The 26,523-nt window shown below is 34.5% G+C and overlaps 3 protein-coding genes across 5 annotated transcripts in view; 2 read left to right on the top strand and 1 right to left on the bottom strand.

The window, feature by feature from the left end:
- Positions 1 to 8,279, top strand: part of drll.2 (draculin-like, tandem duplicate 2) — a 9,034-nt gene extending 755 nt beyond the window's left edge. Inside the window, exons 2-3 of the mRNA NM_001166446.1 lie at positions 4,172 to 4,282; positions 6,670 to 8,279. Coding sequence (NP_001159918.1) covers positions 4,225 to 4,282; positions 6,670 to 7,847 — 1,236 coding nt within the window. The 5' untranslated portion in view covers positions 4,172 to 4,224 and the 3' untranslated portion in view covers positions 7,848 to 8,279. The remainder of the gene's footprint in view (positions 1 to 4,171; positions 4,283 to 6,669) is intronic.
- The window catches only part of lrwd1 (leucine-rich repeats and WD repeat domain containing 1), a 779,065-nt gene that overhangs the window by 630,176 nt on the left and 122,366 nt on the right, over positions 1 to 26,523 (bottom strand). The gene's annotated exons all lie outside the window — the stretch shown is intronic.
- drll.3 (draculin-like, tandem duplicate 3) lies at positions 14,510 to 21,556 on the top strand. Of its 2 annotated transcripts, XM_073950444.1 has the most exons (4): positions 14,510 to 14,644; positions 16,783 to 16,896; positions 19,179 to 19,720; positions 19,805 to 21,556. In XM_073950444.1, the coding sequence occupies exons 2-4, from the start codon at positions 16,812 to 16,814 to the stop codon at positions 20,987 to 20,989; spliced, it is 1,812 nt and encodes a 603-aa protein (XP_073806545.1). In that variant the 5' UTR covers positions 14,510 to 14,644; positions 16,783 to 16,811; the 3' UTR covers positions 20,990 to 21,556.

Below are 26,523 nucleotides of genomic sequence, written 5' to 3'. Positions count from 1 at the left end.
AAAATGAAAAGAAAAAATGACAAAATAGTGCCCAAATATATATACATTTGGGCACTAAAAATCAAGTAAACTCTTTGTGAAATGGCTTTTTTTGTGACTTTAGTAATGGCAAAACAAAAGTTTTAGTTACAGTTTGAAGCCGCTTATTTTAAAACATTCATTTTTTGTATCGTATAAAATGTATGAAAAGGGTTAAGCATGAAGTATGTGTTAGCTGTAAAATGACTAAAAGAGCTGTACACTGTAAAAAGCGTTAAGTTCATAAAAGTGAGTAAATCCGTTGAATTGTTCTTTTTTTAAGTGTGTAAAACTGTTGGAATTAATAACCTCCATCTCGTACAATTATAATTGCACATAGTTTATTAACTTAATTTTAGGGCTACAAGTTTACAGACTTTTTAAAGTAAAGAAAAAAAAAAAAACATACTTTTTAATGTGTAGTGGCTGTCATTGGAAATGTAGGTGTATAGTCTGATAATTTTAGATTTGTCTTATTGATTGCAGTATAGTTCAGTGCATTTTTTATTCATTAAAGATTTTCTTGAAAAAAATCATTTTTATTTACTTTACCTTACCTTACTTTTATTACTTATACTTCAAAATTCAAAACTTTAAGACAGTTTAGGCATTTAAATTGAGCAAATACTGAGAGGGTGGGTTGGTTTTAAATGGGTGTTACTTGTATAAATTTACTTGTTATATATATATATATATATATATATATATATATATATATATATATATATATATATATATATATATATATATATATATATATATATTATTATAGAATATTTGCTTCACAAACCCTCTGGTGCTCCTTATCTGGGAACTACACAGGTGGTCTTGAATAGCGATTTTTAGAGGGATTTGTTGTAATATATAATATTTATGCAATAATTTTCTTCCCAATAACAATTAAATTTTTTGATAATTGTATTTATTTATTCATTTTTGTTATAGCAGTATTTTCAGTTAAAATAGGCCCTCTGGCACCCAAAATACCCATCTGGTTGTATAAAAAGAAATAATGTGTAATGACACTGTAACCAAAAGTTTCCAGCATTACTATCTTAATAAAACTGCTTGGGAATTCTCTATTCGTTTAGACATTACTAAGAAATTGTGGATTTGAATATACATTAAAATTTCTCTGTGCTTCAATTGCACTATTTCATAAATGTGTGGGTGTCTATTTTACACTCTTGGTGCTTTATAGTGTCACTGCTGTGCAGTTTTTTTTAGCATCATGGTGAATATTTTTGCAAACAAAATATTCTCTTAATGTTCATATTTTAACCTATTGCCAATTCATTTCCTATGGTGGTCATTTTTGACCCCTAAGACCACAAGTGTGACTATTTTTTTTACAACCACTTCCTCAAATCATGGCCTAGATTTTTTAATGTTCACATACTAAATGCCAAAAAGTCCCAGATCTTTAGTTCATTTAGAATAGGTCTCAAACTTAATTCCTGAAGGGCCACAGCTCTGCACAGTTTTGGTAGAATCAAACACAGCTGATCCAACTAATCAAAGTGTTCAAGACTACCATTCTGCGTACCAATTTGCATACTTATACTACACCCTAAAAGTATACAGAGAACATACATTCATAGAAATGCAGAGAAATTTTCTCAGGTCTTTGAGTAATGCATTTAGACATTAATGTCCAAACTTATGTTTAAATAAGTTTTTGTTGTTGCAGATGAAATATAACATGGTTTAAATATGTCCAAGTTGGCTAGATATTAATTAACAGTCATTCAAACAACTTAAACCTCTCTACTTCACGGTTGGTCCCGCACATCCACAAATTTTGTAGTTTATTTACACTTTTTACCCACGTTTTTAGTTCTAACCAAAATCACATGCAGGGTAAAATGTTACACAAAGTTTTAAGGTATTTGCTCAGGGTTAACCATGGCATTCTTCGAGGTTTTCACCACAATATCGGCAGACGTCTTCCTGCCAATTATTGTAAAAGTTCGGCAAAATTTGGATGAGAAACACAGGAAAAAGTATTTTCTATTACAGTCAACATTTTTTTATTTAAAAAAAAAAAAAAATCTGTGAAAGTATGCAAGTAACAGCTAATATTATTTTACCGCCTTCAAGGCTAAAATACACACAATGAATGCTAGCCAGTTTTGGGAAAACAACAAAATAATTGTTGAATTTTGGGTGTAATGTTGGGAACTTTTTACATTTTTTTTTAATTACAGAAAATATTTTTTAATAGAAGAAAATAATTTTATTGCTCATAATATTTCAAATAAAGGCATTGTATAACAATAGATAACAATGCAAATAAATACAAAAGTGTTTATTTAGTAGATAAATACTTAAATAAACCCACTGTGCTGTGTGGAATAAGAAGAAATTAGCTACTGAGGAAATACACAAAATAAAGTAAACTGAATTTAAATTAATTGAGTGAAATCTGACTTTTAGGCAACTGTTACAACCTGCCCCACAGGTGGGGTAAAAAGTACAATTTTTATTACTGGCACATTTGGCAATACTGCACGAAAGATCCAGCGATCATACTTTCAGTGATCATTTGTAGGAGAGGCTTGCGTGTTGTTGGTAAAAAAAATGGTTCGTCTAACACCGTTACTTTGTTCATAATTTGGCCAAAACCAAAAAGTGTTACTTTGTGCCCCGCTCTCCCCTACTGTGGGCAATATTAGCGGTTAAAGAATGGACGCTTTTACGCTATGAATTTTACTGATAATAATAAATCATCTGGGAACCTTTGGGCCTGGGCACGCTTGCGTCATTAATGCAGCACTGTTCAGTTAGGGCTCTTCCTCAGCGGAGATTTCTTCAGTTATATCGTTTAAGTTGTTTAATATGCGGTGACACGCAGTCAGATATTTCGCTGAACAGATCAGCCACTTTTGACACTCATAAACATTCATAAAGTCCTCATGCTGCAGAAATTAGGAGGTTTGCTGAAAGTGCGCAGCGGTCATGCAGTGAGGGGTTTGCATCTTTAATAAACTACGACAGTTTGCGTTCAATAAACAGTAAGAATGATTAATAAATTAATTAATTAAGTTCTGTGAATGAACGTCGCCTCGTGGTTCCATCCCAAAGAGGGAAGAAATCACTTTCCCGAACGCTCGCGTTCAATCTGCCCAGTTGGTGGAATGAACTCCCTAACTGCATCAGAACGGCAGAGTCACTCGCTGTCTTCAAGAAACGACTAAAAACTCAACTATTTAGTCTCCACTTCACTTCCTAATCTGCTATTGCCTCTCTGTACATACCACTAACAGTACTCAAAAAAATAAATAAAAAAATAACATTTTTACTAATGCTTTCCTTCTTAGACTTGACAGACCTGAAACTTGCCTATAGCACTTATTCATTGTTGCTGTTGTAGTTGTGTAGATTGCTTCCTTGTCCTCATTTGTAAGTCACTTTGGATAAAAGCATCTGCTAAATGACTAAATGTAAATCTAAAGCTATAACTTTCCAATGCAGCAAATTGCGAAACTTGCTGCACGACCTTACGTTTCTGTGCTGCCACATTCACATGCGTGTAAATGAAAGTCTGGGGAGAAAAGTGCAGTGTGACCGCAGCTTTAATCCTTATAAAGATACCATATTGCTGTTCAAATCAATCAATGCGGTGCTCTCATACTTCCTGTAATTGGCTGTTCGGTGTCACACTTTCAGCTGCATCCAGTCCTGTGTTAATCACAAACTCTGGGTTAACAGAGAATGTTTATATAATGTGTATAAGCATTGTGAAACAACTTAACCTGATCTTAACCAGGCTGAATTTGTTTGATTTTTGTCAATCCAGAGTTTGTTCAACTCATTTTGTGCAACAGGCTTCTGATATTGCAGAATGTAGTTTCCTAAAGCTGCAGGGGGTTTAGTAGGTGGGTAAACACAAATCTCAATGTCAATAGGTGTTAAATCGGCATGTCTGTTATCCTTAAACAGCAGGGAACTTCACACTGCTCCAGTGATCTGTTTAAAGATTTGTTTAGTCAGTGTCTAGAAACAGTCTGAATCTGGTGGTTTAATTGTCTTTGGTTTTAATGTTCTCTTCGCAGATTGTAGGTTGACTGAGAGACATTTAGGTGTGATAAGCTGTGATCTATGGCTTGTTGTTGTAAATTTCTTTGTTGTAAACGTGATTTGTTTATTTCAGAACTACCACTCAACGATCCCAATTCACACTTGGAAATAGAGAAAAGCGTGAAGATGAAGAATACAACAAAACCCTGCAGAACAGAGCATCACAATGCTGAAGGACAAAGAGGTTGGTGTCTGTTCTTGATTCTTCATTAATGATGCTGAAGAGCGAAGACTATACATCAGTAACCCGAGTATATTTAGTGCCTGTCCACTTTTTTGCCGCTCTGGTTTCCATTTATTATTCCCATTTTGATAAATAAGGTATTTTTTAAAACCAAACGACAGAAAAAACCCAGTCAGCAGGTACATTTTCAGCAGACAAGTAATACAATTAAAATGATTATATATTTCTGGATTCTGGATAATTATGCGATAGCAAAGATATTAAAGATTAGATTAAATAATGCTTGTTAACATTATTTAAAGCACTGTGAGTTAACAAACTAACAATGAACTTTATTTTCAAAAAATAACCTTAACAAATATAAATAAATATTTTAATAAATGTATTGTTCATTAGTTTTTCATGTTGGTAAATTGATTATCTAACATTGCTATAAATATACAACCCTAAATCAGAATAAAAAGTAGGACAGTATGAAAAACGCAAATAAAAAAAAGTTGTGCTTTTTAAATTTACTTTAACTTTATGTATTTTATTGCAGACAGCACAAAAGACATTATTTAATGTGTTCCTCGTGATTTTTATTCTTTTTTGTTTTTCAAAATAAACACATATTTTAATTTTGTTTCTTGCAACACGTTTCAAAAAAAAGTTGGAGCAGTAAATCATTCACTTTGTAATGTTGCCATTCCTTTTCACAACACATAGAAGATGGTTAGGGACTGAATACAACAAGTGATGAAGTGTTTCCGGTGTAATTTTGTCCCATTCTTCCTGCAAACAAGTCCTAAAGTAAGCAAGAGTACAGGGTCTTCGTTAACACATTGTGCACTTCAAAATCAACCACATATTCTCTATTGGAGACAGGTCGGGACTGCAGGCAGGCCGGTCAAGTGCTTGTTTCTTCTTCCTCCGCAGCCAGGACTTTGTAATGTGTGCAGAACATGGTTTTGTATCTTGTTGAAACTGCATAAGTGTCCCTGAAATATATGTGTTTTTGAAGGCAGCATATTTTGCTCCTAAATCTCCATGCACTTCTCAGCATTAATGATGCCTTTTACAGAAGTGCAAGTTACCACTGACACAACCCTATGCCTTTCTTAAGTGTGATAATTGATAATTAATAATTTGATAATACATGTTTTAGTGACTCAAATTTATGAATGCATTTAAATGACATCTAATTTATTAATAAAATGTATACATTTTCAGTGTTTTGAAGGATATTTAGTGACTATTTTAGAGGGTACTGAAGGTCAAACTATACAAACTATGTGTCTAATTAAAAAAAAAATAATTAAAAACAAAAAAAATTGTCAGTTTGGGTGGGTCAAATGTATATTTTTATTTTATACATTTTTAATTATTAATATTTAAGAAAGATAATATTTAAAAAAGCCATTTTTTACAATTAAAGAGCTTACCCCATACATCTTGTTTTGATGTCCTTAAGGGGGTATAAAGCATTAATTAGGGGTGTCAATCTCCCCAAACCCTCCTGTAATTTGCACTCTGCCTTTCTCTTAAAAAATACCGAAAATACTGATTCATCTAACCACAATACACATTTTCACGGCGTGATGGTCCATCCCAGATACCTCCGACCCCAGAGAAGTTGACAGCACTTCGGGACACTGTTAACATAGGGATTTCTTTTGGCACAGTACAGTTTTAAATTGTATTTGTGGATGTAACTATGTATTGTGGTACTAAACAAAGGTTTGCCAAATTAGTCCTGAGCCCATGTGGTGATATCGCTTATAGATGAATGACGATTCTTCATGCAATGCCGTCTGAGGGATCAGAGATCACAGTAGTTCAGCTTAGGCTTGTGCCCTTATCTTTTACGCACTGAAATTCCTCCATATTTCTTAAATCTTTTAATGAATTTATGCACTGTTTAGGTGAAATATTCTTCCTATCTTTCTTTGAGGAACATTGTTTCAAAACATTTCAATAATTTTCTCATGTATTTGTTGGCAAACTGGCGATCCTCGGCCCATCTTTGCTCCTAAAGGACTAGACCTTTCTTGGATGCAGCTTTTTTGAACCAAATCTTAGTTACAATCACCTGTTGACATCACTTTGACCAATTTACCTGATTGTCAGCCCTAAATTGCTCCTGTCCCAACTTTTTTTGAAATGTGTTGCAGGTCTGCAAGACAGGAAAGGATGTATATTTACAAATGACATAAAGTTGACCAGACAAAGCATAAAATATTTTGTATTCAGATTGTCTGCAATCAAATACAAGTCAAAGTAAATTTGGAAAGCACTACTTACTTTTTCAATTTGCATTTTCAATACTTTTCAGATTTGGGGTTGTATATTTATATCTATTTATAATATATATATTGCTAAACATTTGATCTCGTCTTACTTTTCAGATCGCATGGAGGGAAACAAGAAAGGAGAAACAAAGGCCAAAAAATCAGTCAGGAAGAAAATCAGTGGAAAGAGTTTCCGAAGCAAAGGTGATGTAAAGAAACACATGCTCATCCACACCGGAGAGAAGCCGTATCGATGTGATCAATGTGGGAAATTTTTCCCATACAAACAAAGGTTTAAACTACACCTGGATATCCATGCCAAGGGGAATCCATACACGTGTGATGAGTGCGGGGAGAGTTTCAAAACCAGGTTACAATTGAGGAGCCACATGACACTCCACCCTAAATACAAGCCGTACAAATGTGATCAATGCGAGAAGAGTTACGGGCGAGAAGACCACCTTCAGAGACACATGAAGCTTCACACAGGGGAAAAGCCGCACAAGTGCGAACACTGCGGAAAGAGTTTCCCGATGAGAGATTTGCTTAGGAGCCACTTAATGGTGCACAGCGAAGTGAAGCCGTACACATGTGATCAATGCGGAAAGGGTTTTACACTCAAAAAAAGCTATAATGAACACATGAATATTCACACTGGAGAGAGGCCGTACACATGCGATCAATGCGGGAAGGGTTTCCCTTATGAACAGAGTCTTAATCTGCACATGAGATTTCACCGAGAAGAAAAACCCTTCACTTGTGATCAATGCGGCCAGAGCTTCTCACAGAAAGGAGCCTATAACATCCACATGAAAATCCACACTGGAGAAAAGCCGTATACCTGCGATCAGTGCGGGATGAGTTTCAGACATGGATACTCTCTCAAATTACATATGACGCACCATACTGGAGAAAAACCATTTCACTGTGATCAATGTGATAAATGTTATAGTACGGCATTATTCCTGAAGAACCACATAAAAACTCATGATAAGGCTCAAATTTACTCATGTTTAACTTGTGGAAAGACTTTTAATCAGTTGAGGGGTTTGAGGTTGCATGAGAAAAGGCACAGCCTTACAAAGCCTTTTATGTGCTTTGATTGCGGAAAGTGCTACTTTACAGATACAGAGCTGAAACAGCATCTGCCAGTTCACTCTAATGAAAGACCTTACATGTGTTCACTCTGTTATAAGAGTTTCCCCAGAATGGGAAGCTTGATAGTTCATGAGAAGACCCATAATGGAGAGAAACCCGATTGCCGCACTGGAAGTAAAAAGAGCCAGGATGAGTGAGAGCATAATGAAACATCTTTATTAAATATGTTTGCTTTTTGATATAAACTTTATCATGAAGCTTGTTTGTTTTAAGGTCAGGTATTCTGTGACACTATTACTCGGGGATAGTTTATAGTCTTTTATTGAAGTAGTTGTTTACAAAATGTTCTTGTCAATTAACTTTGTAACTTGCTAACAATTATATTCCTTTTCTTTTAACTTTTAAATGTTATGAATCTTTCTCAATTGTTTTAACTGTTTTTATAGGCTTATATATTCTCTTTAGCTTATATATTCTGTTTAGTATATATTGAATTCCCTCTTTTTGTGCTTTTTTTAATTCAACATTAAGAATTTTACAGAAACAACTTGATAATGCCAGTCAATAACAGTTTAAGAAATGCATCTAACTTGTATCTTAGAAAAAGAATAAAGTTCTTAAACACCTAATATTGGTTTGTGACAGTCTTTAAAGTTGAAAACTTCTTATGTTTAGGCCTGTCACAATAGGGATTTCTTGTTGTGCGATATATAGCAATGGAGATATTATTGTCATTTTGAGATGATTTTATGCCACTGATTGTGTAATGATTATATAACAGAATAATGCAAATAGTCATAAACACTTTAAAATGCTTATCTTTTTAACGTTTTTTAGATTCCATAATTTAATAAAAAGTCCCATTATTTATTGAATGTCCAATTATGTAAACGCCCAATTATAAACTTTGACACTGGTCAGAACGTCAATGTAAATGTAAATTGGCTTCAACGTTATTTGTGAATTTGTAAATATATATTGCAATGGCAAAAATGATTGAGGTCTTCTCCAAGTATTGCACGACAAGTCAACATATTGATTATTGTGACAGGCCAACTTATGTTAACTTATATATGCAGTCGAAGGACAGTCCATACAGACTAAGGGCATATTCACACTATGTACAGTTGCCTTGAACCGGGCCAAAGGATGCTTTTCCCTCATCCTTTTTCCCTTGACAGTCTGCACTCACATTACATTCGGGCCTGGGCATGCTTACGTCGTCGATGATGAGCTGTCCAGTAAGCGCTTTTACTTAGCACAGAGGAGATTTCTTTAGTTATATCAGTTTAGTGGTTTGAGATGTAGTGACAGGCTGACGAATATTTGGCAGAATAGTTTAGCCACTTTTGACATTCATAAAGTTGTGCTGCAGGTATTAGGTTTCCTGAAGGTGCAGCTGTCGTGCAGTGAGGGGTTTGCATCGTTAATAATCTACGACAGTTTGCGCTCATTGAACAGTAAGAATGATTAATAAACACATATAAAACAGTCCCTCAAAAGTCACGTCTCGCTTTTAGTTTCGGGCTCAGGCATGTTTTGCACTTACACACAAGTGTACTGCCACAAAGCCCAAGTGAACCGAGCTCTGGAACACCTCTTCCAACCGGGCCAGGACCAGCCAAGTGAACCATGCCTGAGCCCGATTCAGAGCACTCACACTTTACAAACGATCAGGGAAACGAGCCTGGGCACGGTTCGGATAGCATAGTGTGAATACGCTCTAAGTGACAAAGCATCCCTAAAGACAATTATGAACAAAATCACTCAATGAATGAATGAATGAATGAATGAATGAATGAATGAATGAATGAAAAATACTTTCCTTAATCTGGGTAGTTCAAGACTAAGTTTGCCATCTGGACAAAAAAAAAAAAAAGAGTACACAATTCATCAAGGTTAAGTGATTGAAAAACAACTCTTTGCCAAAAAAATGGCCACCCATATAGAAAATATATGGGAAATACTAAAATTCTCCAAATAAAAATGTAGAAATTCCACACAATGCAGATACATATTTTACCCAAGTGCACATTTGAACCTATACAACATGCTCCTATATCAAACACTCTCTCACACACACTGTAAATAAATATGATCAATTATTCATGACAACATATGTTTTAGTTCATTGTAACTTTATTAACAAAGTTAATCATGTTCCAACCTAATTTTATAAGTTACGCAAGCTGTATTAAGTCAGTTTAACATAATATAAGGTCAATGTAGGGGCAGCATGGTGGTGCAGTGAGTAGCACAATCGCCTCACATCAAGAAGGTCGCTTGCCACTGCTGGGTCAGGTGCATGGCATTTCTGTGTAGAGTGTGCATGTTCTCCCGTGTTTCCTCCGGGTGCTCTGATTTCTCCAACAAGTCCAAAAACATGTGGTATATGTGAGTTGGGTAAGCTAAATTGTCCGTATGTGTGTGAATGAGAGTGTATGGGTGTTTCCCAGTGACGGGTTGCAGCTGGAAGGGCATACGCTGCGTATAACATGTGCTGGATTGGTTGGCGGTTCATTGCGCTGTGGCAACCCCAGATTAATAAAGAAACTAAGAAAATGAATGAATGAAGTTCAATGTACTCATAAGGTTAATTTGATTTAGCTTAAATTTTTAAAGCAACCAGGATTTTTTTACAGTGCACACACACACACACACACACACACACACACACAAGCAGCACACTGCACACACACTGCAGGTAGTTTTACTCCCCAGGAAGCAAAGAATTTTGGCCTAGATTTGGCATAAATCTGGCACAGCAGGTATTCATGCGGCACTGGCATACAGCACGTGAGCCACACATGGCCCTGGCTTGGCAGAGGTGGCATCGTCTTTAAGGCAGCACACAATACTTAGGCCAGATGTGAAATGTAGTATTTGGCTCAGATGTCAATAATTGATATGTGGGCCATGTAAGTTTGGACTATCTTGACCCGCATTTAAAATACATTTTTACTGTTTTCAAATAAAGAAAAAAATTCTACCCATCAGATCGCTTCGAGAAAAAACGCAATGCTTCATGGGTTTATCAATTTCATTGCAGTTGGGATGCACCAACATGTGGCCCAGTTATGGGTTACTATCTTGGCGCAGATAGGATCCATGCTTGGCCATTGTCTGGTATTCAGACTTGGTCTGGTCATGTACCGTAATTCAAAGCATGTGGGCCAAGAAAAAGCTGACTGTGTGGGCCAGAGCTGGGCAAGAGAAATTTAGCTTTGTGGGTCTTGCTGAATTAAATATTAGCCATAAAAATAAATATATTTCCACACAAACATCCAACAGAATAATTATGCCAAATGATTTTTTTAAATTATTTAATAATTTCATTATCTAAATGGTTTGAGGCTGCCATTTATGTTTGTCACTTGACCAACCAAAAATAAGGACTTAATTTAACAGTGCTGAGCCCTCTGAGTCTAGCTCCATTATTTGTCCCATATGAAATGAATTGGCATACTAAAATTAAATTCATCAATCGTAATTGTAGCAATTACAGGCCTGAACTAATCAACAGCTAAGTGGTAAATAGCTATCACAGGGTCTGACCAAGAAGTAAAAAAATCCAGAATCCAACGATCCAGAATTTGTCGCATACATGAGCCCATTTGTCTTATTTTGACTGCTATGCCAACATAAACTGTGAAAATAATGCATCTAAAGGGCCAGCACAGTTCGCAGTGGGTAACACAATTGCCTCACAGCAAGAAAGGGGTTCTAGCCTCAGCTAGGTCAGTTGGCATTTCTGTGTGGAGTTTGCATGTTCTTGTCGTGTTCGTGTGGGTTTCCTCCGGGTGCTCTGGTTTCCCCCACAAGTCCAGAGAGGTACAGGTGAATTGGGTAAGCTAAATTGGCCGTAGTGTATGTGTGTGAATGAGAATGTATGGGTGTTTCCCAGTACCGGGATGCAGCTGGAAGGTAATTCACTGTGTAAAACATGTGCTGGATAAGTTGGCGGTTTATTCCACTGTGGCGATCCTTGATGAATAAAGGGACAAAGCTGAAAAGAAAATGAATGAATTGTTGTGTGTGTGTGTGTGTGTGTGTGTGTGTGTGTGTCTTCTGCAGTAAAGATGCCTCACAAAAAGAGAAAAGGCATAATTAAAGTAATAAAGGTCTGTAAAACTTTTCTAACCCCATAGTTATTAATATGTGAAAGTTTTTAGCTTTTAAAATGGTCTGCTTCTATTTAAAGTCTTCAGAGTCACAGCATTTGCTGCCTTATCAGTTTGGAAGCATTAATATTTAAGAATCAGCAAGGAATGTGTCACTGCTCTAGCAACTTCATGCAAATGTCAACCTTGTTATGAAAAAAATAAAGTTTTTACCAAAATAGAGAATGCGTTTTTACAGCTTTGTGGTGTAGGCTTGTATTTTACAGTATTTTAATTTAAAATACTCAAGTCTGTGTTTTTAAACTATTATATTTGATTTACCAAAGTCACACAAGTGCAATTTCACATCAGTCTCATCCATAACGGAGATACGTCACATTCATAACGGAGATTTTTCCCTCATAAATGCAAAAATGTCAAATAAAATAAAATCAATTGTGTTTGTTTAACAGTGAGCCGACTCTTATCCTTTAGATTAGCATTGTTTCTTTTGGGTTGTGCAGTTTAATTCACAGAATTTCTACAAAGTATGATGTATACTGTAAACTCGCACAGTATTTTGTTTTTACAGTTTACATTTACAGATTGATTTTTTTCTGGTCCCATAACTCTGTGGTTAGTTGTTTTGGAAAATTTAAATAGTCGTTTCAAAATAATGTTAACATATACTTTATATGTGAATTTATGTTCTAAGTTTTACTGCAAATGTCACATCCATAATGCTGGAATGGCTCATTGATATTTTAGGCATCTGAAGTCTTTTTAAAGTCTTGTTCCATGTGGCCCTTTTGTATATTTTGAGCACCTCTGCCCTGATGGACACAAAGGATTTTAAATCCTAATTGCTCTCTTAATGATCAGCCATTAATACTGTATTTGTGTATGAATGAGACAAAAAGACTTTGGATATATTCTGAAGATTGTGTTTATTTAGCTTTTAGAGGTTTTAATGGTGGTTTTACTAATGATAAGACTCAAATTGTATTTCGTTTGAATCCAATTATTTAAAGACATTCATTAAATCACACATGTTAAAATATACAAAGGAAAATCAAGAATTTAACGCTAAAGGTCTAACGATTAGTATGAATAACACAGTATTTCACTGTAATATGATGAACTGTATTTTGTGTAGGACAGTTTTGCAATATGTTACTGTATTTTGAAGTTGGACTGTAAAAATGACTGTATTTTACATTAAAGATATACAATACTGTAAACACAAATGAGCAATTCCAGCGTTATAGATGTGACATTTGAAGTAAAACTCAAAACGTAAATTCACATAGTAAGTATGTTAACATTATATTGAAACATCTGTTTATATTTTCCAGAACAACTGACCATAAAGGTTATAAGATCTAAAAAATGTCAATCTGTAACATGTTTTGTATTTTGAATGAGGAAAATAAACACAAAAAAAACGTGTCATGGATGTGACCAAAAAAGAGTTTGCAGTATATCGCATACTTTGTAGAAATTCTGTGAATTAGACTGAACAAACCCAAAAGAAACAATGCTAATAATAATGCTGATTGATTTTATTTATTTTAATATTTTTACATTTATGAGGAAAAAGTGTTGTTCTGACTGTGACGTCTCTCTGTTATGGATGTGACTGATGTGACTTTGGTAAATCAAATATAATAGTTTGAAAACATTAACAGATACATTTTTGAGTAATTCTAAAGTACAGTAAAATACTTGCTTACACAAAAAAACTTAAGAGACGGTTTCTTTGGTGAAAACTTAATTTATTTCATGGCAAGGTTGACATTTGCATGGAATTGCTCATATACAGCAAGATAAATGGTGCAGTAAATATGAATACAGTACTTTTGCTGTAATTAATTTACAGTAAGGTACTGGTGAACTGCTGTCAGTAAATTACTCCGGATTCTACAGGAAATTGTTAACAGTGTAGTGTTTAAAAAAATTATACTTCACATAAATATTGTTGTGTCCTTTTGGGACTTTCTTTAAAATGAGATGTTGCATTTCAAGGGTTTATCCCTTAAATGAATTGAATATTTAGTCATCATTTACTCACTTTTTACTCATTAAAAACTTGTTTACGTTTATTTCTGTTGTTGAACACATTTACATTTAGTCATTTTATGGCTTTTATCCAAAGCAACTTACAAATGAGGACAAGGAAGCAATTTACACAACCCGAACCATACGAGCAACAATGAATAAGTGCTGTTGGCAAGTTTCAGCTATGTAAAGAAAGTGTAAGAAGCAAAACATTAGTATTTTTTTAAAGTTGTGTAGTTAGTTGTGGAGCCAGAGATTGAATTGCAGATTAGTAAGGAAAGTGGAGACTAAATAGTTGAGTTTTTAGTCGTTTCTTGAAGACAGTGAGTGACTCTGCCGTTCTGATGCAGTTAGGGAGTTCTTAGTTAGGGAGTGCAGAAAGTGATTTCTTCCCTCTTTGTGATGGAACCACGAGGCGACGTTCATTCACAGAACACAAGTTTCTGGAGGGCACATAAATCTGCGGAAAAGATGATATTTTGATTATCTAATGAATTATAATTGTTACTGGTTTTCAACATTCTTCAAAATATCTTCTTTTGTTTAAAAGTAGAACGAAACTCAGAAAGGCCTGAGTATTTTTTTTTATTTTTGGGTTAACTATCCATTTAAGATTAGGTGTGGCATTGAAGGGGGTGCAATTGGATGTGGGGGGAGGGGCGTTAAGAGCTTTAAAAGTGTTGCTCTGTGAAGGACCGAGTATCAGTAGTATGCAGACTTTGGGGATGCGTCATTGAAACCTTCATCCTAATTGATTCACTCATCGCAGAATTATTGAGCAAGGAACTGCTGTGTGTTGCTTAGAGATCCACAACAGACAAATTTGTGTCTAAAATGTAAGTAATTTATTATTGCCTTTTTGTGTTTTGAACTGATGTGTAAAATCAACGTTATACTTTACACTTCTGCTAGAATAACAGAGCTCTCGCTCATGTAGTGTTTTGGTGGCATTTTTTAAACCAAAACCTTGTTCTTTCTGACATGCTTATTATATTGTAAGGTTAGTTCCCCCTAATTATATTTTTACCTCCTTATTTATTTTCCTTCATGCATTTAATATGATTAGTGTTTAAAAGAGGATATTTTGGAGAAGTGGGTACCAGCTAACAGCATTTTCAAAATGTCTTCTTTTATGTTCAACAGTATAACTCAAATGGGTTTTGAAGTGAACCATGAGTACATGACGGCAGTGTTAAAACTTTTGGTTAACCATCCCTTTAATAAAACAGTGAGGAAATAAGAATCCACTATCTGACAGTGTTGTTTATTGTCTAAATTGGAGATGTCCAAACTAAGGCCTGCGGGCCAAGGTTGGTCCATGGCAACCTTTGATTTGACCTGCCATCCCATCTGAGAAAAGAGGGAAAATGATGGGGATGGTTTTGGGATTGTCAAATTAAATTTATGTAACCTATTCTCTGTTTGTTTCACTGTTAAAAGCTAAATTAAATGGTGTAAATTAATCAGATTTTGTTTAAAATGTCACCTGAGAATGCAGAGACTTTGGTGAGCAAAGGCAGATTCTGCTTGACTAGTGTGTTCAGCAATAAACGTCTATGTGTTATAAATGTGATTGTTTATGCTATTGCATTGAGTTATCATTTAAAAAGTAGATTTACAGTAATGTTTGTGATTTATTTTGAAATACTATTAAATAAATTAGTGAAGTAAATTAAATTATTTATTAACTTCAAATAAATTAATTACCTGTGGCAACTTTAATGTAAAATAGTTTTATATATTTACCTCCAGCTCATGGCTCTCAATGATATTTGTTGTTTTTTTCATACTAAACGTTTGGACACCCCTGGTCTAAATTATTTAAGCAAAAGCATGGTGCAAAAGCTTCTAATGTTTCTTTATTTGACAATCCTTCAGACCTTTTTTCCCCCTAAATTAGCGCATTTTTAAGGTTAATTGCCGTCTTAATGACCAGCCATCAGTACTGTATTTGTGTTTGAATGAAACTAAAGAGTGACAAAATATGAAAGGGGCAAAAACAGATGATTTGGGAGATAAAAAAAAACTTTGTTAAACGGCTTTTTAAAAATCTAATGACAACACAAACATTTATTTCCTGCATGATACCACTTATTTAAAGACATTGATTAAAAACTATTTTAAAATTTACAAAAAAAGTATACATTATGTAGTAGCTGTAAACAATAACTGAAATAACTTTGTAAAAATGTATTTAAGTGAGTGAGAATAAACGTATTGTAACTTGAAACTGTTAAGTTAACATAACTTATGTTTTTACAATTAAGTAAGATTCATTATAATGTACGGAAAATACATTTTTGTTCTATCATCATTTTTGAAACCTGTCTTTTTTCCTGTCTTATTCATTGCAGAACAGTTCTGGGTGTCTTTGGCACATTATTCTTATTTTAATTATTGTTATTAAATATTTTCTAGAGTTCATGTTTCAGCTTAACCCGTAGTACCAGAAGTATAAAACCTAAGCAACCTCTAAAAAACCTTTAAAAAAATTCTTAAGTGATTTTTTGGAAGTACTGAGACTGTGAGAGCTGGGTTATTTAGTCTGGAGTTTGAGATGATTGTATGGAACTTATTGAACTTTTCTAATAAGTTTGTCCCATTTTATTTCAGTTCTATGCTGAACGCATCTGTTTGCCTGAAACTGCAGGGGGTTCAGTAGGTGGACAAATGCAAATGTCAAAGACTTGATGACGACAGATGTTAGATCAAAGATTTGTTATCATCAAGTCTTGTAATTTGGCTTTTTATCTTGGGGAATGTCAGAGCATTTAAAACCCACAGGGAACTTGGCTCCAGTAATCTTTTTGTGTTGGTCAGCGTCTGGAAAAGAAACACCGTCTGAAATTGGTGTCCTGTTGTTTTCAGTTTAACGTGCTTTTCACAGATCATAGGGCTGAGGGTGATGGAGGGGAGATCAGCTGTGACAAATGCAAATGTTTTTATTTTAAACTTGTTCATTTCTTTTTGGCAGAATTACCATTCAACGATCACAATTCACACATGGAAATAGAGGAAAGCGAGAACATGAAGGATACAACAGAACCCTGCAGAACAGAGCATTGTGATGATACTGAAGGACAAAGAGGTTGGTAAACCAAGTATATTTTTTAGTGCCAGTCAACTTTTCCAGCAGCTCTGTTTTCCTGTACATAGAGTTTTAAAAAGTCTTTGATTAAACCAAAGCAGAGAAAAAAACATGAGTATAAGATTGTGTACTGAAGATACAATCCAGTGAAGCATAGTAGAAGACGCAGTTGAGTCCAAAATCAATAAATGAACTATTTATTTACATGTGCTGGTTGTTTCTCGGTTTATTTTAATCTATGCACACTGTATACATACTGAAAATATTGATGTATTTGAAAGTGTTTAGTGTAGATATTTTTCATAGATCTGCTACTACTGTAAAAATGCTGGGTGGTCCCACAGAATTAATTTGTGTTGGGACAACATAGAGGCATTTAGTTAACTTATTATTTTTGACAAATTTAAGTGGATTTAACATAAAACTATTAGGTTGTTGCAAGAAAACCTTAAGAATTGGGTTGTTTCAGCACATTTTAAATAAGTAGTTTGAACAAATGGCAGTCATTTTTGGAGTGAATGAATGTGCAAGATTCTGTCATTCAAAGCAATATTAATTTAGTTTTTTTGACATGCATATTTTGATATTACCTTTAATGAAGTTAGTGACCAAATTTCTTCAATCTCACTATTGGACAGTGTTTAGAAAAGTCACTTCAAAAAAGTGATTAGTTACTTATTACACAATTGAAACTGTATTTAAATTACCTTTTAAATTACTTTGTCTGTAAAATCATTTAAGTAATAAGTAATTTATTAATTACTTGACTCCGTACTACTCTTCAAAAAATGCTGAAACTACATAAAGAAATTAAGTTAATGTATTAGTTTTCACAGATATAAGTCGATTGAACATAAAATGTTTAAGTTGTCCCAAAAAGACTTGAGAATTGTGTTGTTTCAGCTCATTGTAAATAAGTTTCAACAAATAGCAAATGTCATTTTTTTGAGTTTACTTAAAATCCTTTTAAAATCCCTAAATGGAGTTGAAGTCAGAATTATTAGCCCCCCTTTGATTTTTTTTCTTTTTAAAATATTTTCCAAATAAATATTTTCACAGTATTTCTGATGATATTTTTTCTTCTGGAGAAAGTTTGATTTTGTTTTATTTCGGCTAGAATAAAAGCAGTTTTAATTTGTTTATGAACCATTTTAGGGTCAAAATTATAATCCCCTTTAAGCTATACATTTTTTCACTAGTCTACAGAACAAACCATCATTATACAATAATTGCCTAATTACCCTTACTTGCCTAGTTAACTAAATTAACCTAGTTAAGTCTTTAAATGTCACTTTAAGCTGTATAGAAGTGTCTTGAAAAATATCTAGTAAAATATTATGTACTGTCATCATGGCAAAGATCAAATAAATCAGTTATTATATATATATATATATTTTTTCTTTTTTTCTCTCTCCAAAAAATAAATCTAAAATAAATTTTTAAAAATTCTATTTATTATCATGGACTAATTGCTCATACAATTATTTGTTTTCTTATGCATGTGCAGTTGTCTTGATAAAAGTGAGCACCTTTATTTTGAAAAATCGAATTCCACCACACTGTAAAACCAAACAGTCAACTTTATCAAATGAAATGAGTGTGGTTAACTCAAAATTGACTGAAAGTTAATTCTACTCATTTGAATAGAATTTTGAACTCAGTGTTGAAGGTAATGAGTTAATTAAATACCTCATTACTTCAACTTAAATCTTTTAGTTGTTTAACTTAAATGGTTTTTAGCAATCGGTTTTCTCAAACAGTTTGAGTTGCTTTAACTTATTGGGGTTTACAGTACTCTTTTGGTTTGAGTTCTCTTCATTTATTGCGTTTTACTGTGCTCAAATTAGTTTGTTTACTCAAATAGAGTAAGTTTACAGTACTCATTAGAATTAGTTTTTAAACTCAAATGGTTTGTTGCAATCTGGTTCCTCAAATCGTTTTTTATTTGGTTTCATAGTGTACAAAATACTATTACTCAGGATTTTTTCTTCATACAAAACTGTTGAAAGTATGTACAGTAAATGTCCTAAAAATAAAAAGTAAACCTTTACTTTACTTTTTCAGTTGAAATGTAATTTAGTTAAATAATTACAACCAACACTGCTCCCGGGTAATTATGTGATGGCAAAGAAACTGAAGAGTAGACAGCAGGATGTCAATTTACCAACCCTAACTTAAGAATAACCTCATATTGGCAGATCATTCAGCATAATGCTGTTGTTACTTTGACATTAAGGAAAATAATAAAAATATATATTTTTTTATCTCATCATATTTTTCAGATCACATGGAGGGAAACAAGGAAGGAGAAACAGAAGCCAAAAAATCAGTCGCCTGTTTCCATTGCAAAAAACGATTCACATGTAAAGCGCACCTTCAGGTTCACATGAGAGTCCATAATAAAAAGAAGCAGAAAGACAGAAAAGCCACGGCAGAGAAGCTGCACACATGCGATAAATCTGGGAAAAGTTTTGCATATAAAAGCAGCCTTAAGAAACACATGATCAACCACAGTGGAGAAAAGAAACACACATGTGATCAATGTGGGAAGAGTTTTCCATTTAAAGTATACCTTGAACAGCACATGCTCATCCACACCGGAGAGACGCTGCATGAGTGTGATCAATGTGGGAAGAGTTTCCGAAGCAAAGGAGAGGTAAAGATACACATGCTCATCCACACTGGAGAGAAGCCGCATAAGTGTGATCAATGCGGGAAGAGTTTCCGAAGCAAAGGAGAGGTAAAGATACACATGCTCATCCACACTGGAGAGAAGCCGCATGAGTGTGATCAATGCGGGAAGAGTTTCCGAAGCAAAGGAGAGGTAAAGATACACATGCTCATCCACACCAGAAAGAAGCCGCATGAGTGTGATCAATGTGGGAAGAGTTTCCGAAGCAAAGGAGAGGTAAAGCAGCACATGAGCATCCACACCGGACTGAAGCCGTACAAATGTGAAGAGTGTGGAAAGTTTTTTGCTCAAAAAAACAATCTTCAGGTGCACATGAAAGTCCACACTGGAGAGAAGCCGTATCGATGTGATCAATGTGGGAAATGTTTCCCATACAAACAAAGCCTTAAACTACACCTGGAAATCCATGCCAAGGGGAATCCGTACACATGTGATGAGTGCGGGAAGAGTTTCAAAACCTGTTTACAATTCAGGAGCCACATGACACTCCACCCTGAATACAAGCCGTACAAATGTGATCAATGCGAGAAGAGTTACGGGAGAGAAGACCACCTTCAGAGACACATGAAGCTTCACACGGGGGAAAAGCCGCACAAGTGCGAACACTGCGGAAAGAGTTTCCCGATGAGAGATTTGCTTAGGAGCCACTTGATGGTGCACAGAGAAGTAAAGCCGTACACATGTGATCAATGCGGAAAGGGTTTTACACTCAAAAAATGCTATAATGAACACATGAATATTCACACTGGAGAGAGGCCGTACACATGCGATCAATGCGGGAAGGGTTTCCCTTATGAACAGAGTCTTAATCTGCACATGAGATTTCACCGAGGAGAAAAACCCTTCACTTGTGATCAATGCGGCCAGAGCTTCTCCCAGAAAGGAGCCTATAACATCCACATGAAAATCCACACTGGAGAAAAGCCGTATACCTGCGATCAGTGCGGGATGAGTTTCAGACATGGATCCTCTCTCAAATTACATATGACGCACCATACTGGAGAAAAACCATTTCACTGTGATCAATGTGATAAATGTTATAGTACGGCATTATTCCTGAAGAACCACATGAAAACTCATAATAAGGATCAAATTTACTCATGTTTAACTTGTGGAAAGACTTTTAATCTGTTGGGGTGTCTGAGGATGCACGAGAAAAGACACACCCTGGTGAAGCCTTTTATGTGCTTTGATTGCGGAAAGTGCTACTTTACAGATACAGAGCTGAAACAGCATCTGTCAGTTCACTCTAATGAAAGACCTTACATGTGTTCACTCTGTTTTAAGAGTTTCAGCCGAATGGACAGCTTGAAAAAACATGAGAAGACCCATAACAGGAAAATACAGAACCACCACCATGATGAGGGAGAGCATGACCAAACGTCTTTATTAAAGGGATAGTTCATCGAAAAATTTTAATTCTGTCATTTACTTTCACTTCACTTGTTACAAACCTGTTTGACTTAATTTCTTCTGTTCAAAACAAGACATTTTAAAAATGTTGAAAACCTGTAACCATTGACTTCCATAGTATTTGTTTTCCCTACTATAAAAGGTTTTCAGCGTTCCTGAAAATGATTTGTTGTTAAAGACAGACACTCATAGAGGTTATATAAGTAGTTAGTAAACTGTCATTTTTAAATGAACTAAGCCTTTAATATATTTGCTTTTAAATATAAAACTGGCTTTGTTTTCATGAATTTCTTGACACAGCTCTTTGGGATAATTGTCAATTGTGCCCGGTTAACAATTCTCTGCTTTTTATTTTAACTTTTGAATGTGAGAGATCTTTCTCATTTGTTTTATCTGGTTTTTAATATGCTTCGATTGTTGAACTCAGTTTTTATTGTCTGTTTTATGTTTTTTTTTTATTTTAGATCAAGAATAAACAGCTGTATAATGTGAATAAGAAGCAGATTTAGAAAATCATGCAACTTGTATCTCAGGATAAGAATAAAGTTCTTAAAAGCCTACTGTTGGTCTGTAATCTTCAAAGTGGGAAACCTCTCAGGATAACTTCTTGATGCAGTCTGAGGACAGTCCTTTATGAGATGTTGAAGTAATATGACTTAACGTTCAATCATCACTGCCACAGTGAATGAAAACAGTATGACTTAAATTTTGTGAAAAGTTGAACAGACTGTGAGAGTACATTACAGTTTGATGATTAGGATAATATCAGTGTTAGTGTTCATGATATGATCCAAGAAATCTGGCAAGAACAGTTTGATGGCACTAAGCTAAATTCATCAAACTCTCACAGCATATCTGGCCATTAATGATGAGTGGTTTTATATTAATGGTTTATTACTTTGAATACTTTGGCTGCTGGCAAACCGATGTGCTGTTGTCAGTGTGATGTAAAAATCCCAAACATAAATGTGTTTAAACTTTGCCGGAGATGCAGCCACTGTTGCAGTTTTATGTAATTCTAACAAAAATGTGGATAACAAACAAAAACGGCGTCACTTGTAGGAAAATCCAGAGTCTTTGGCCTGCGTTTTGTGAACACATTGGTGTGAATCAGACCAATGATCTAGGAGGAGTAAAGTCTTTTCAAAGAAAGCATTTACAAGTAAAAAAAACTGCATAAAAAACATGCTGGAATAGTTGGAGGTTCATTCCACTGTGGCGACCTCTGATAAATAAAGACTAAGTTAAAGGAAAATGAATGAATGAGAGCTGTCACTGGAGCGACAACTTAAAAGTTACAGATTTGTACCCATGAATTTAAGTTTTCATGAATTCCTTCACACTATCTCTCTGGGACAATTAGTCTTTTATGCAAGCAGTTGTCTACCAAACGCTTTTGTTAATTAAATTTGTAACTTGTTAAAAACTCTCTGCTTTTTCTTTTAACTTTTGAATGTGAGAGATCTTTCTCATTTGTTTTATCTCATTTTTAATATTCTTATTATTGTTAAACTCAGTTTTTATTGTATATTTTATATATATATATTTATTATACAATAAGAATTAACAACTTTGTAATGTGACTATTCGACAGATTTAGAAAATCATCCAACTTGTATCTCAGGAAGAGAATAAACTTCTTAAAAGCCTACAGATGGTCTGTAATCTTATTTAAAATGGAAAACAAACCTCTTAGGATGACTTCTATATGCAGTCTGAGGACAGTCCTTTCCGAGGTGATGAAGTAATGTGTCAAAATCTTCAATAATCACTGCCAAAGTGAATGAAAACAGTATGACTTAAATTTTGTAAAAAGTTGAACCGACTGTGAAACTACATTATAGTTTAATGAATATTCTTTAGCATAATATTAGTGTTATTGTTCTTGACATGATCCGAGAAAACTGACAAGATTATGATGGCACTAAGCAAAATTCATCAAACCCTCACATCATATCTGGCCATTATTGATGAGTGGTTTTATATTAATTGTTCATAACTTTTAACACTTTGGTGACGCTGCTACCAAACCAAGCGTGACGTGACAATCACAAACATAAATGTGTTTAAACGTTACAATCTCTGTTGCGGTTTGACATTATTCTTACAAAAATGTGGATAACAAACAAACTTTTCCCCTTTTGACAAAATCCAGAGCCTTTGGTCTGCATGTTGTGAAAAAGAGATGAGATCAGGGATGGGCAAACTCGGTCCTGGAGGGCCGGTGTACAGCATAGTTTAGCTCCAATTGTAATTTGCTGTGAAAAGCTGATGCATTTATATATACAGTAATTTGTGGATGTGTGTAAACGTAACATTATGTAGTGCATTTATTTATTGCCCAGCAGGCACACAACATCATAAAACATCATCTTCTCATCAGTCACATGCATCTAAACAGTCTCTGGGTCATTGCGTGTAAAGATTTTTTACATCTTCTTGGACACTTTTAATGCTTCAATCAGTTTGCTGCAATTATAAATCGCCCATGTCTTGAGGTAGTTCAGTATGTGATTTACCTTCTATGTGCAATTTGATTGGACAGGAATCACAGCACTAATTTCTCTAATCCCCATAGGCAAGAAAAAATTAAATAGTAACTGCAGATTGAAGGAAAGTAGTGGAGTAAAAGTAACAATACTGCACTAAAAATCAAGGTAAGGTAAAAGTACACATTTATAAAATTACTTAGTAAAGTGCAATTTCTGAGGAAAAACTACTCAATTACAGTAATTTGAGTATTTGTAGTTTATTACTTAACACCACTGATGATCATCAGCACAACTGAAAATTTGGACAATCAGAGGTTTGCAGACTCCTAATTAGCTTTGTCAATGCTCAGACTACACTCTATCTGCACTTAAAAATGATGACTGTGCGTCTTCAAACTACCCGTTTAAAATGAGCTGAAACAACACAATTGGGTGTATGCCGAACCATGCTAACAGGACTTTTAATTTGCCAGTAACCTGGGTTAAGCGCTTCCTGTGAACTGTTTGCATTGCAAAATCGGCATGTTTAAGGTCTGTTTTCTTTAAAAATCAGCGATTTCCACTGGCTGAGTGATGTCCGATATAAAGTGGGTTTCGGATTGTACAAGAAGCACTGCATTAAATTACATTTTCCCCCGCCATGTCATTAAAATATGAGCATTTATTTTACCCCAGTATTTTCAATAGAGCGTCTGTGCTAGCCTGCCGATTCTGACGGGCGAGTGTGTGTAAACGGCTTTTTGTCTCGTTCTGCGCTTGAGCAACTAAATGAATGCCAGAGTCTATTTAACTGATTGTATTTTAACTACATTACAACATCGATGTTGTAAAAGGTATCGTTTAAAATGGAAAAAAACAAACAATGACAGGAAACCGGAAGTTTATCAGCATGGAAACAGCACTAGCTCGGCATATACCCTATTCTTGTCATTTTCGTTGGCTAATTTTAATATTTGTTTTATGTTCAGTCTACTTAAATTTGTAAACCATTAAGTTAACTTAAGCATTTTGTGTTGGGACTACATGAAGGAATTGGTCCAACTACCTGGTTTAGGGATCTGTAGTACACAGAATGCTCTGAATGGGATTGCATTAAGAGAGGGAAATGTTGACAATAAAATTAATCTTATGGTGTTTAAAATTAATAGAAAGACATATTTTAGAGTTTAATCTACACTTTAGTTTGAAGGTTTAGAAGAGTTTCATGTATGGCTTTGAGTTTTGAGGGTAGCACCTTGCAGAAGCTGATGCTTAATAGACATACATGATATTATCAGACCTTTGAGTTTAAGTTAAATAAAAATACAAATGTATTTAAACTTTTATTTGTTAAAAGCATGTTAGACCAACTCAATTGCATTTAATTGTGTAAATAGTTTTTTTAGTTGGTGCTAAACAAATTTATTGGATGGAAATCTTGCCCTCAATTAAATTGAGTTCATCCAATGAGTTATATTTTTGAGTGTGTGTGTGTGTGTGTTTGTGTCAAATTTCACAAGTTTCAACAATACATGTACAATTATAATAGCAACACCACACAACAGGGTATACACACCTTCAGTATATGATAGTAATTTTCTAAGATGATCAAAGATGTTGGGTCATAAAAAAAGTTTGTAAACTTGGATACTCAAATTACCACTAAAATCCCAGTTCTGGTTCCAAGAAGTCAGCAGCCAACATTTGTTCAAAAACCATTATCGCCACTAGCATAACACATTTCTCAAGCTTCAATTTTCATGCTATATAAATGCATATTTACTAATTCAATCCCGAGTGGATAAAGCTAAGTAGGCTACTTGTGTAAACGGGTCTGAAATGTTTCCATCGAAAACACTTGGATTGAATTGCCTTTATAGTGTGAACACTAAAGTTGTTAACTGCTTTTGAATAGCCACTAAAGGTGATCAAATTTTGGCACTTAATTTTTATTCTTGTTGAATTGCCAGTCAAGTAAGCCTTTTGTTTATTTAATAGTTGTGAATTGAGATTCAGATTTTTTTATTTCAGATGTTACAGAGTAGCTGATGCTGCTTTTCACACCAAGGGAATTGCTTTACATTTGGAGAGAGTTAAATTTACATTATGCAAATGTATAGAATTGATAAGAATACCCAAGTATGCATACGAGTATAACAATATATATATATAATGCCACAAAATATTTGGTGGATCAAAATAGTTCATATTGTTCTATCATTATTATTTCTTATCTTTTATTTATTCAGTATTCATTTATTATTAATACATTTTATATTACAATGTTATTTTATGACATCAAGAAAGTCGCTGGTTCAAGCCTTAGCTGGGTCAGTTGGCGTTTGTGTGGAGTTTGGATTATTCTCCCCGTGTTTGTGTGTGTTTCCTCCAGGTTCCTCAAGTCCAAAGACATGTGCTATAGATGAATTTAATAAACTAAACTTACTACATTTCTCAGTGATGGGTTGCGGCTGGAAGGGCATCCGATGGGTAAAAACATTATATATAAGTTGGCGGTTCATTCCGCTGTGGCGACCCCAGATTCATAAAGGGACTAAGCCGAAAAGAAAATGAATGAATGAATGAAAAATTGACCACAATTGTATGACCACTTTCCCGATTTTTGTCCTATAATTATTCAATTAGTGTATTTTGTGAGCAATGTGAGCACCTGCAAACTTTTTGGAAAGAATTAATAGGTGTGATCTCTAAAACTATTGGTAGAGAAATCCCTGTTTGCCCTAAAATCTGTATTCTTGATCTTTTCCCACCTGCCTTATTGCTGAAGTCATATGAACAGAAGTTTTTAAATCTGTGTCTATTGCATGTGAAATGCCAGATTGCCATTCACTGGAAAAGTATTCATGCTCCATCTTTTTCTCTCTGGATTAAGGAAATGTCTTCATGTAAAGCAAAGGAAAGACTGATTCAATCAAACAAAAATAGCACATATATTACAAGATTTAGGACTTCTGCGTTTAATTTTTAAATAAGAATGGACTTACCATTTAGTAATCCCAAACAATGTGACTGTAATAATGTGCACTGTGT

Source organism: Danio rerio, chromosome 5 (assembly GCF_049306965.1).
Source record: "Danio rerio strain Tuebingen ecotype United States chromosome 5, GRCz12tu, whole genome shotgun sequence".
Lineage (NCBI taxonomy): Eukaryota > Metazoa > Chordata > Actinopteri > Cypriniformes > Danionidae > Danio > Danio rerio.
The sequence above is the reverse complement of the archived record's forward strand: the minus strand, read 5'-3'. Positions and strand labels throughout refer to the sequence as shown.